Source organism: Nicotiana tabacum, chromosome 9 (assembly GCF_000715075.1).
Source record: "Nicotiana tabacum cultivar K326 chromosome 9, ASM71507v2, whole genome shotgun sequence".
Taxonomy (NCBI): Eukaryota; Viridiplantae; Streptophyta; class Magnoliopsida; order Solanales; family Solanaceae; genus Nicotiana; species Nicotiana tabacum.
Window position 1 is genome coordinate 47613211 of NC_134088.1, and position 12467 is coordinate 47625677.

At 36.7% G+C, this 12467-nt stretch overlaps 1 protein-coding gene across 5 annotated transcripts in view; it reads right to left on the reverse strand.

Annotated features, from left to right (window-relative positions):
- Positions 1 to 793: 793 nt before the first annotated feature.
- The window catches only part of LOC107826429 (pre-mRNA-processing protein 40A), a 30959-nt gene continuing 19285 nt past the window's right edge, over positions 794 to 12467 (reverse strand). For all 5 annotated transcript variants that reach the window (XM_075221663.1, XM_075221662.1, XM_075221660.1 and 2 more), the window contains exons 19-29: positions 11547 to 11639; positions 11166 to 11219; positions 10929 to 11045; positions 10684 to 10782; positions 10171 to 10218; positions 9994 to 10086; positions 7035 to 7142; positions 6880 to 6944; positions 6661 to 6763; positions 1373 to 1783; positions 794 to 1281 (exon numbers count right to left, since the gene is read on the reverse strand). In XM_075221663.1, the coding sequence (XP_075077764.1) occupies positions 1147 to 1281; positions 1373 to 1783; positions 6661 to 6763; positions 6880 to 6944; positions 7035 to 7142; positions 9994 to 10086; positions 10171 to 10218; positions 10684 to 10782; positions 10929 to 11045; positions 11166 to 11219; positions 11547 to 11639 (1326 nt within the window). In that variant the 3' untranslated portion in view covers positions 794 to 1146. The remainder of the gene's footprint in view (positions 1282 to 1372; positions 1784 to 6660; positions 6764 to 6879; positions 6945 to 7034; positions 7143 to 9993; positions 10087 to 10170; positions 10219 to 10683; positions 10783 to 10928; positions 11046 to 11165; positions 11220 to 11546; positions 11640 to 12467) is intronic.

Here is a 12467-nt window from a genome sequence, read left to right on the forward strand (position 1 = left end):
ATATAACAAGGATTTAACGCGATCCTTGTGAGTTGTTTGAATTGCCAACTAGGGTTAGTTCGAGAGAATAATTCTAAAAAAAAACTATATTTGCAATAAATAGACAACTCACAATCAGTAAAGAATAGTTCAGTGAGATTATAGTAAACACATTAGAAATTCATCCTGATATTGGAGAAATCACAACCCTAGGCTTTTTACTCCTATTCCAACTTCATTCTCTTTAGTTAATAATTTTTCTGCTTTTTAATATTTGCTAATCAATTAGTTTATAATAAAAATCACAATCTTTGTAAGCCGACAATTATCCAAATTTGTCTTCTTAGTGAGATTAAATAGTTGTAGGTAAGCTTTAGTTCTTTGTGAGATTCAACTTCGGGCTCTATAGCCGAAAATATTTGCAATGACCGCTTATTCTTTTTAAGACTAAAATGAAGCATGATCACCAATCAGCAATGAAGAATAAAAACCTCAATGGACAACTCACTGTGAGCATGCAGCAAAGTTACGTGATGTTTGTACAAAATTCCGACTCACTATTCTTTCTTAGAGTCAACAATAAGCTGACGTTACAGCTAGAAACACAACCTAAATTCATGACAGCGGACTCACCACACAAGGCCATGACGTTCATACACCAAATATCTAGCCTCGGACAAATGAAGAGTTTATATCTACATTTGCCAACTTGAAAGATACGTAAGAGAGAGAGAGAGAGAGAGAGAGAGAGAGAGAGAGAGAGAGAGAGAGAGAGAGAGAGGTGGGGAGGGGGGTCCTCCGCAGACTGCCACCATCAAAATTTCTTCTAGGCTATTATAGGTCGGGTAAATAAGGAATTGCTGTCCAAAGATGAGTACAAGTGCAAGGGAAGATACCCAACTACTAACCGGCTTTATCTTCCCTTTCCTGTTTTTTCATCTTCTAAAGATGAAAGCAGCAGCTGACAATACAAGTTCAGGGGCAATTGCCAAAATTTGGAGCACCATAACCATTCCAGATTCCAATTGCAACTACTTAGTGCTACAGCAGTTTTAACAACAGTGCTTTTAGATACATAAACATTGTTGCCCAGTAAAATATTTAACATCAAAAACATTATGAGATGTCAGATGCAGGAGTCAGTATGCTAGTAAAACTTTTGAGTACTCAACTTTCTCCATCTTCACCAAGCTCCCCATCTTCTAACTCTTCATAACCACCATTTCGACGTGATCCATCCCTATGATCTCTTCTGTGTCTTTTATGCCGACTTTCACCATCGGATTCAGGTGAGTGTGCAAGCTGTCAGAAAGAGAAAAAGAATATCAAAATTGCAGAACGCCAAAGAGCATAATCAGGACAGAGAACAAAATTTAAATGGAGAGATTAGAACCTTCTTTGACTTTTTACGATCACTGCTATGTCGGCGGGACCTTTTAGATTCCTCTTTCTCGTCCTTGTCAGATGCCACCTCATCGTTAGAGCTATGGTGTCGCTTCCGGTGTTTCCTTTCCTTGTCTCTTTCAGGTTCCACTTTCTCATCCTTGTCAGAAGTCACCTCATCGTTAGAGATATGGTGTCGCTTCCGATGTTTCCTCTCTTTGTCTTTTTCTCTTTTTCTCTCTTCTTTGGGCTCATAGTTATCTGTTACATCCATACTCTCGCTATCTGCCTCATCTTTCGTTGATCGTTCTTTTCCCCTTTCTTTTTCCTTCTCACGCTCTTTTTCCTTCTCTCTCTCTTTTTCCCTTCTCTCCTTATCCTTTCTCTTCTCTTTCTCCTCTTTTTCTTTCTCCTTTTTGGCCTGCAAAGTAGCACACCCAAAAAAATGAACGGTTATAACATAGTACATCTCTGATACAATTTTTATTCAGTTTGGAGAAATAAAAATTGTGAGATTACCCTTTGGTACTACTCTAATGCTAGAAAATTGTTAATATGTGTTCTACACTTAGATCCAACATAAATCATTGAATGCTTTTGCACTTACGAGAACATCAAGAGAAAATAAAGGTTTGCCCATGCAACTACATTTGACACGCTTATAGTAACTCAATTGTCCAGACACTTCACGAAGTGCACATATAAGGCTCTTATACACTTGCATTGTTATAAAGGTCGCATTTCAACCTAAATCAGTTGAATGATGGGAAAAAAAGTTCTCAGAACTGTATTTCAGAAACAAATTCATTCAAGTGGTACAACCAACAGTGTTCCTGAACATTATTCTAGAACCAAAATGATATTTCTATAAATTAACAATAAAGATAAAGACAACCTCCTCTGTACCGTACTTTTTTGGTACCTCGAAAGAGGAATTTCAAATCTAAATCAATAATTTGTTCAGACTTAAAACAGTGCTTGGGCCACAGAGGCAGCCGCTGGGGATTAAAGGGAATAGGAAGACTAGGAACGTAGTCACTTCACCAAAAGGCTTATTTGAGTTCTAAGCGAAAAGCAGAAGTCTTTAATGTGATTAACGAATCCCACATTGGTGCTTTAAAGGATTGGTGGTCTCCTAAATATGGCTTGGGCAATCCTCATCTCATGAGCTAAGCTTTTAGGGTTGAGTTAGGCCCAATGTCCATTTAACATGGTATCAGAGCAAGACCCATCCCAATTCTCGTTTCCGGAAATTGGGCCCCCATATTAAATTGTCCACACTCTAGATGTCTAGCCTGGGCGTGAGGCACTCTAGATGACTTTCTTCAGTTGTGTAAGATAAGTTGAAAATATAAATGATTTGCTCCCTCTGTCCCGATATATGCGACACTCTGTCCTTTTCGGTCAATCCCAAAAAAAGAGTTAATATCCTAAAACCCCCTTAAACTATCCAACTATTGTCAGTTTCCTACTTTAACTATTTGGTGTCCCCAAAACCCCCCTCAACTGTATTCATTTTCATACTAAAACTATCTCGTTGGGATTTTGGTACACGCTCTTAATTAATAAAAAAATGTCATATGGCATGATACGTGGCTATTTAAATCAGCCTAATGTAAAAACCTGTTTAATTGTTTTTCTTTATTCTTTTCTTTTTCCTTTTTTTTCTTTTCTTCTTTTCTCTTCTACTCTAACGTCATGTTTCCCATCAAAGAACATGAGTTTGCAGACGATTTTTCCAGCAACGTTTTCTCCTTTCTTCCATTTTCTTTTCTTCTCTTACACATAAATCACTCTTTCAAGAAAAAGTGAATACTTCAAAGAATAAATCAAGATCTGTAAAAAGAAGAAAAAAAACTCCTTTTTTGGGAAAAACCTAATACATTACAGAAAATTTCATTCAAGTCAGTAAAAGCTAAGTTGCTCGGACTCGGGTGCGGGTGTCCGATAAGGGTGCGGATCTGGAGGTTAGATCCTTCATGATCTAAATTTAAAGATTTGGGGGTACGGATACAGGTGCGGGGATTCGGCTAAAAATAATTCAATTATTTAAAAATAGAGTTATAAAAATATGTCTAAATTATGAGACATTATGTAGAAAACTTACAAGGTATTCCGAGAAGGAGAAAATATTGAACAAGAGTAGAATTTTAGAAGGAGATAAAAGGAAAAGGACTGACACAGAAATTTATATATACAAGGTATTCCATTTTCTTCCATATCACCCTAGCTTTTGATATGTTTTCAAAAATCATTGTATCTGTCCCAAATTTCTCCGTTGATTTTGGTCAAAGTACCCAAAATCGGTTGACCAGATCCGACACGGATCCCACACCCATACCCACCCCCATGTCGTGTCGACACAGGTGCGGCACTGAAAGTGAAGAGTCCGAGCAACTTAGAGTAAAAGTAATGAATAGCAAGAACGGAAGACAACTTCATTAAGTTTATTTTGAACACAACAGTTACAGGGGTTGTATCAAACCCAACTAGCAAATTACAAGGGCATTTTAGAATTGCAATTAAAGAAAAAAATTAAACAGAAATCCTCATTAGAGGCCAATAAGAAACGATCACAGAGATTTCATCTTAGGGACATTGTGCATGAGCATGACCAAAATCATTCAACCAACCCAAGAGATTTCACCTTAGGGACATGGTTAAGAAATGAAAGAAGAGTAAAACAAGGGGTTAAATAAATTCATAAGAAACATGAGATGGAGAAAAATTTCAGAGGAACCAGCGGAAGAAATGAAAAAGAAAGGTGGAAAAATAAATAAGAAAAGTGAAAAAAGGAGGAAGAAAGCCTACAATATAAAGAAAATAAGAAGAAAAAAAATTTAAAAGGGTTAGGCTAATTAGTCATTACACACGGTCAGGTGGGGCCATTTTGACGTCTTTATTCACCAGTCATGTGCCCTTTGCAAGTTATTTCACACATTATGCCATATAGTTAATGAGGGATTTTTAATATAAAGATTTAGTTTTGGGAGGTTTTGGGGACACCGAATAGTTAAATAGGAAACTAACAAAAGTTAGATAGTTTAAGAGAATTTTAGGGTATCAACTCTTTAATGACATCTTTCTATATTTAATAACAATTCAACTTTAAGCATCCCATTTTACCGTTAATGTGATGATTTATAGCCACTGAAATTGTTTTAGACAAAAAGTTTCAAAAGTCTTTCTTTCATTCTTAATTGTGTTCAGTCAAATACTATCACATAAATTCGGATTGAAGGAGTAATATGTATTCTCTAGCTAAGTTGTTCGGACTCTTCACTTTCAGTGCTGCACCCGTCTTGACATGACGTGAGTGTAGGTGTGGAATCTGTACCGGATCTGGTCAACCGATTTTGGGTACTTTGACCAAAATCGACAGAGAAATTCGGAACAGATACATTGATTTTCACAATCAAATTGAAGAAAACAAAATACCTTGTATATAGAAATTTTTATGTCAGTCCTTTTCCTTTTATCTCCTCTGATTCTCCTCTTGATCAATATTTTTCCTTCTTAGAATACCTTTTAAGTTTTTCACATATTGTCTCATAATTTAGATATATCTTTACTCCGCTTCCTATGGATTGTTTTATAGCGGTACGATTACTATGCTTGCTCCGAATGGAAGAGAGACGGCTTTCCTTTCGAATGTTGCAAAGGCACAAACGGAACACTTTAGTCAGCGGAAGAAGTCACTCTCAATCCGATCTAGCAAGAAATGCTTTACCGGTAAAGCGAGAGACAGTCGATCTTTTCTTAGGGTTCCAAGTAATTCAACTTGTGCCAAGAAAAATATCCGGTTGTAGAGCGAGGCAGCAGAGGGGAGTTGGCACAATATGTAATCCCTAGGGTATCGGTGTCGGAGAAGGGGATCACTCAGTGTTGCTACAGGCACTCATTAGTTCGGATTGGGTAGCGTGAAGGAGATAATAGAAGGACCCGCCGAAAGTAGTTCCGTCTTTCCAGGTCTTCCGGAGTCAAAATTTCCTCATCCAATAGCATTCTTAGTTAGTACCATTCAACTAAGCCTGTTTTTGCCGAGTGACGCGGCTAGGCTACATGCTTAGCCTAGTATTCCCGGATTGGTATTGGATAAGAAAGATTTTGCTTTCTTCAGTGAGGGGAGGGCTACTCTATTTTTATATATTTGAATTATTTTTAGCCGAATCCATGCACATGTATCCTTATTTGGATCTGTGCCCCCAAATCTTAAAATTTAATCAAGAAGGATCCGAACGTTAGATCCGCACCAGAGTCCAAGCACCTTAGTTCTCTGGAGAACGTAAAGTGTCATATGTTTATCTTTTGGTTTTCAAAGAATATATTAAAGAATTATGATGAAAATAGTAAACGTAGGTCTTGTATTACTATTGCTTGTGTTATACAAAATGTATTAATACTTTCAGGAAAAGTGAACATTGTTTTGAGTTTGACAGTGAAGGCATGGTGGACAGTGTATTTAGGATTGAGTATTAATCAAGAGTCTTTCTGAATGTTATCCGGTAATATGAGTTAAAAAGTTTTACAAGGAGACTTTGGACACATTACAGGCTAGCCTCGATATCTGTTATCTAACCTTCCCCTTTTTTTGGATAAGTGAAACACTTATTACCCATAGTGAAAAGTGTACAACGCCCAGAAAAGAAATCCAATACCCAAAGAAGAAACTCCTTCCAAGTATGAAGTCCAAGGCCCTCGAGATATTTTCTTGAGAAATCATGTTAAAAACAATATACATTGATCCTCCTCATGGGTTTTGTTTTATGCTTTACGCCATTCTACATCAAGCTCCCACTTTAGATGTGTTTGTTTCTCCTACCAGCTACATTTCCACTCTCAATTGATTCAAACAGCTTACCTCCTATTCATGAACTCCAACTTTCACCTTTATTAATTTCTATAGAATGGATCAACTCCTCTTAAGTTACAAGTGCTACACCAATTTCTTCTATTCCACATGCACCTCCAGATGAATGTAACTTTCCCTTCTAAATTCGCTAATACCGCAGAGAAATTTTAATTCTCTGTATTTTCTTTTCGTTATATTTAATACAGTAAATATGAGCTAGATAAACAAGGATCAAGATTGCACCAAGTCCAAAGATGCCCTTGAGAATACTAGGTGCACAGATGATGAAGGTATAGACTGAACGCTAAAATTGACGAAGAAAGCACATATGATTTCATCTTCATGGATGGCATTATTTAAACACTCTTTAATTAACAACTAGATATGTCATTAATTCTTACACAATACTATTATTCAGATATCGAGTACATTATTATATGAATTACCTTTTCCTCCTCTCGTCTGCGTTCTTTTTCCTTTGCCTTCTCCTGCAACCATGCAACATATTCCTCAAAGACTGCCCTTGAGATTGTCTCTTCACCAATAGCTCTGAAAGAAGAGAAATTAACAAAAGGTATTATGATCAATATAGCTGAAACCAAAAACGGAGTACTGCAAAAAAGAGCACCCATATAAAGCAACTAAGATGGGGGAAAAGAAGTCACCTGAACTCTGAGCTGTCCTCCACAAGTTCTTTGCACTCCTCCCAACTAGAGGAAGCAGTTATTTCCTATAAGGTCCCAGATCACAAAGTGAGCAACAAATACAAGGGTGAAGTTGGAATATAAGATGTAAATCCTTGCCAAGAGATTCCACATGCCTTAATGGTACTAAGCTTATCAGTGAAATCTTTTGCAAGCCTTTGACGCTTTTTACTTTCTTTTTCTTCCTTCTCCTTTGCTCTCTCAATTATATCCTCAAAAATGAGCTGCAATCAAGCAACAAAGATATTTGGCAAACAGCATAACATCAGCAAATTCCTTCACTTTGTAAACATACACACACTAATATATTACCAGGACGACCATACAGAGGGAAATTAAACAGACCTCATCCTTTATGGAAAAAATTAAATTAGTCAACTGAGGGAAATTCACAGGCATATGATCTATTAAATAGTCTGCCCCGACATAAAGAAGCTATTCCTTTATAGTTATTTAATAGTTGAAGCAGCTGGAACAAGTGGCTGTATATTCTGGTCACTATGTGACTGTTAAGACATCATACAGACTCTACACCAGAAACGCACTACAGATGGGAATAGCATTCAGTTTCCCGCAAGTAACTAAATAGATCTGCGACTTTAAGACAGAGACATTTGATAAGCATAATCCCCAGATAAAATTTACTAGGCAGCTTTATACATGTTCAGGATATCCCAAACAAGCAGACTAGGTATTAAGCCCGTGAAATCAGAAATGTCCTTGTTGCCCCTTATTCATGATTGCGCCAAGTCCCATCCTCATTTGTCTCCCTTCCTCTTTCATCTCTCTCTCTCCCCTACAGAACCCACCATCTTTGCACGAACAAACACACCAAACACAAGATAATGAACTTCAATCCATTCTTAATCCCCTAGTTAGATCCAGTAGAGAGAATTGCGGATTTCAAACCTTATTGTGTCCTGCTTCCAATAATAGAAGACTAATATATCAATCAATAATAGATAAGCAATTGCTAGTGAGGCATTATAAATGACCAGTTAAATCTTTTACCCTTCTGGACTCGTGAATTGAACATCCCCCCAGCTTACGCAGTGAAGGTAATAACTGTTGCCTTTCAGGCATAGTGCGGGAGGCACTCAGTTGAAAATTTAGAATAAGGAAGCAATGTCGAAGAGCCTGAGATGTTGCCTCACTTGTACACGTGTGGTCCTTGGAATGAAAGAATAGGAGAGTTTTTGATGGGATAGAGATCGCCTATGTATATTTGACTAATAGCCTCTCATTTCTAGTTTTTTTTTCCGTGCACTCATGAGGCTCCAGTGTGTATAGAAGATAGGGTGTCATTCGTCGAGAATCATATTATGTTGTAGATTCTTTACCTTTTGGTTTTCATTGTTAATAAAATTATTTACATTATTATAAAAAGTAACTTGAGTTTCGCAAAAGGCTTAAAAAATGTGGTATCTGATGGCATTACGAGTAGTGTGGGGGGTGGAAGGTGGGTGAAATATGACCTAGTTCCTGCTCATGGAAATACTGGGAATTCTACTTCAATGGGATGACCGAAAACTGGAAGTAATGGAGATAAAGAAAGGAGAATTCATTGTGGATACTCGGTTAAGAAACCATGGGGACAGGGTGGAGGGGGGTTTTGGGAGTGTACATGAACCAATGGGGAAGGGGTCTAAGGTGAGTTTTGGGGGAGAAGATGGCAGATACTTTGATGGAGTAGGAGATCCCATAGGTGATAGCATGGCCAACTTCAATACTATTTGGTGCCACCAGAAGAGATAGGGATGTAGGACAGTGTCAAGGACCATGGAGGAGTTCTCGAATTTATTGATAACCATCTTCTTATTGGCCTTCCAATATTAGGAGCTATATTCACTTGGGCCAAGGCAGAAGATTCAACATCAAGATCAAGACTCATACATCTTGTGTCCACCAACTGGACCAATAAGTTATGTGGAGGGAGTATCTGCATAAGTTATGTGAGAATCTATGTATTCTTGGTGCAGGATAAAATTTTACTAAGTAATACAGGGATTAAAAGAGCTAAAATGACCAAAATACTCCTTATTTAGTTATTTATTAACTAACTTTTTTAAAAAGCAAGCAAAACATATGTTTTAATCCCTGCATTATAATTCATGTGCTATTAATCCTTGTATTACAATCCCCACATTATTAATCCTTATATTACAATCTTTGTATTACTATTTTTTTTTATAACCGTGGTGTCCGGGCCAGCTTGCGCGCACCTTGACTAATTCCACAGGATACCTGCCACCTCCCACCAGCAACAGGTACCAGGTAACTCTATCCACCAAGGTTTGGATAAATGGGAAAAAATCACCTAGTATTTGTCTCCGCTGGGATTTGAACCTGAGACCTCATGGTTCTCACCCACTTCATTGACCACTAGGCCACACCCTTGGGTGCTACAATCTCTGTATTACTAGTCCCCACATTATAATTTCTCCATTATTAATCCCTCCATAACTTGTCTTTAAACCAAACAACTCCTTAGGGTAGAGAAAGGGAATAGGGCCAATCTTTTAGGCACAGGTAGTGTGGGGATGATGCATTGAAATTCACAATTCCTAACAACTATAGAATTCCTGCCACAATGAGATGACAGTCCAACAGGCTCGGATGCTGCGTAAAGGGGAAAATCACTAGGACTACCTTTAAGGTTGGAAGGTTGTGGATTTTCAAAGTTTAGTTGAACTGCTCTACATACAACGTAGGAACGCATATTCCATGTTACGGACAGAAAATAGAAACTAGTTTGGGCTCCTGCAAAATATATGATAATCCCACATATCATAATATAAAAACTAAAACAGAATACTTGCGAAGCAGTCAAGTTCCAAGTTTAACACCAAATTAAATCATTTGAAAGTGCCTTGCCCACAACCAAAAACTAAGGACCTCAAAATCTCTATCTCCACAAACAAACAGCAAATGTACGTCCTATTAAACTATCCTGAACATAACACGTTTTGAATGATAAATTAGAAAAGGGGATTGCCTTCAGTTCATTAGGCTACGAAAATAAGCATGCAAAAAACGTCCACTTCCTTTTAGGTTTGGGGGCACACAAATTAATACCTGTAGATTAACATCATGAATGGATGGGGAACCAATTCCTTCCAAAATAGCAGCTTTAAAGTCTTCGAATGTCCATGTTGACGAGATCGTGATCTGAAAATAGTGAAAGCAAAAAGACGTAAAATCATACACCAGCAGCTATTTGTGAGGAAAAGCAAATAACAGTACACACCCCACCTTTTCTGACTTAACTACATCTTTTACTCGAATCTTGTCTTCATGGTACTATTACATGAGCAAAACACAAAGTTAGTGGAAAGAGCATGACTATCACACTTCAAATTAAAGCGCAAAAAAAATACTTCCAAGAAACAAATCGCATATATGCAAGACCCAACTCAGAAGACACAGTGCTCAATGCAACATATGAGGTAACTATTTCTCACCACACGTGTGATGTGTTCACCCAATATCAAGTGACGCAACAAACTGCCGAAGCAACAATTAGACTTCTATTTTTTCATACGACAGACAGTGGTCTCTGACATCTAATGCATCCAGCAACAGCATTTAAGAAAGAACGAAATCATTTATTTTTTTTTAGAAGGAAGAACAAAGTCATTAATTACCGGTTAATAATTAAAAAATGCTATGTAACCTATCAATCATAAAAGAAGGCAAATTAAAAAATGCTATGTAACCTATCAATCATAAAAGAAGGCAAATAGCGGGACTACAGCATATTGGGACCTGTTTTTCCAACTCTTCAACGACATCTTCAAACAAATCCTTTGGTGTCGAACCAGAAGTGTTTGATGCAACAGCCTGATAAGCCACATACTCCTTAACCTACATTTCCACACAACCACAAGTCAACGGTCGAGAAAGGTGGAATTAACAAGAAGCATAATGAAATGATATGGTATTTGAGAATACATTTTCTTAAAATAAAGAGCCTATTTTTATCGTTTTTTAAAGTTAGCAAAGTCGAATACCATCTGACAATAATCACGCCAAGATGTTTTCGCAGTAAGCGTGCCTGCAGCGATTTGCTCCTCCATCATCTTTCGAAATGCATCCCGGTTCTTACGCTCCGTGCGCCTCAGTTGTTCCTTAAATTTGATAAAAAAACACACTTAAACAAGTTGATCACCTAGAAAGAAACATCAAAGAGGAGTTTTGTCTCCCGCAGCACCCCATGATAAATAAAAAAAGGAGGCCTCAGAAAGCACCTTTTGCAATTTTCTCTGTTCTTCGTCCTCCTTCTCCAGGTCACGGATATATTCCTTCAGAGAACAAAAATATCAGGATAATCTACTAGTAAAAATGGTATTTTTTTTCTTTTAAAAAGGACAAGAAGATAGAGAGTGGAAACCTCAACAGAAACTTTACGGCATAAATTGGTTGAACTTTAAAAGAAACGTGTACATTCAAAGTCAATTGTGTGGATTATCCTTTACAAATTTGAATAAATTATCCCTGTTTCTCTTAATACACTCCGCATTCCATTCCAGTAACTTCCCCGAATATTGTTTAGAAATTTCAAAAAGTTAACTTCTTTCTGACTAGACTTTGCACTCCATTCCAGTAACTTGCCTGCATAAAAAATTTACCTGGAAAATATCTAAACGATCAATTTTTTCAAGGCGCGAACATCTTTCATCATCTTCCAGAAGATCTTGGACTTTGCGCCACTGGGTATCTACCTGTGGCTCCAATGCAACCAAGTAAGAACGAACTCCTAGGAAATAAAAGGGACAAAAGGGAGAAAGTGATAGAAAGATACAACTACCAGATCTACTTGGGGGAGCGGGGTGAAGAAAGGCTTTAAAAGTACTCCCTCCGTTTCAATTTGGATGAGATAGTTTGACTCGGCACGGAGTATAAGAAAAAAAAAAAGCAGACTTTTGAAACTTGTGGTCTTAAAAGCTTAAGGGGTAAAAGAATGTACGAAAAGTGGGGGATAAAAATAATTTTATGATATTCATATCTTGAATTAATTAATAAATAAAAGATAAATAAATAACACTCACGAAAATTATTGATAAATTTAGACAATTGATGAATTTTGAACAGTATAACATATGTTTAAAAATATATAAATAAATCAAAACAAACATTGTATAAAGTAACAATACGATACGATATAATAGGTAACAACCATCCAAACAAGTTGTTAGTAAAAAGTCACATTAGTAAATGTATAGTACTAAGAACTTGCTAATTTAATAAAGAATAAACAAGGAATAAACAATTTATTTGATTATTATATGATGTGTATCCTTTGATTTTGTATAGATTTTGTTATATTTCTGTACACTACATTAAATAATAAAATAATAACTACTAACATTTATTCAAATAATATGATATATTAGATCATAATTTTATAAGATTAATATTCTGTCAAATTATTCGCGCATCGTGTGGGTTCTAACACTAGTTAAGGATAAAATGGGTAAAATGAAGAGTTTAAAGTTAAATTATTTTCAATTGTAAAAATGTGTCATTCTTTTTGGAACGGACTAATAAGA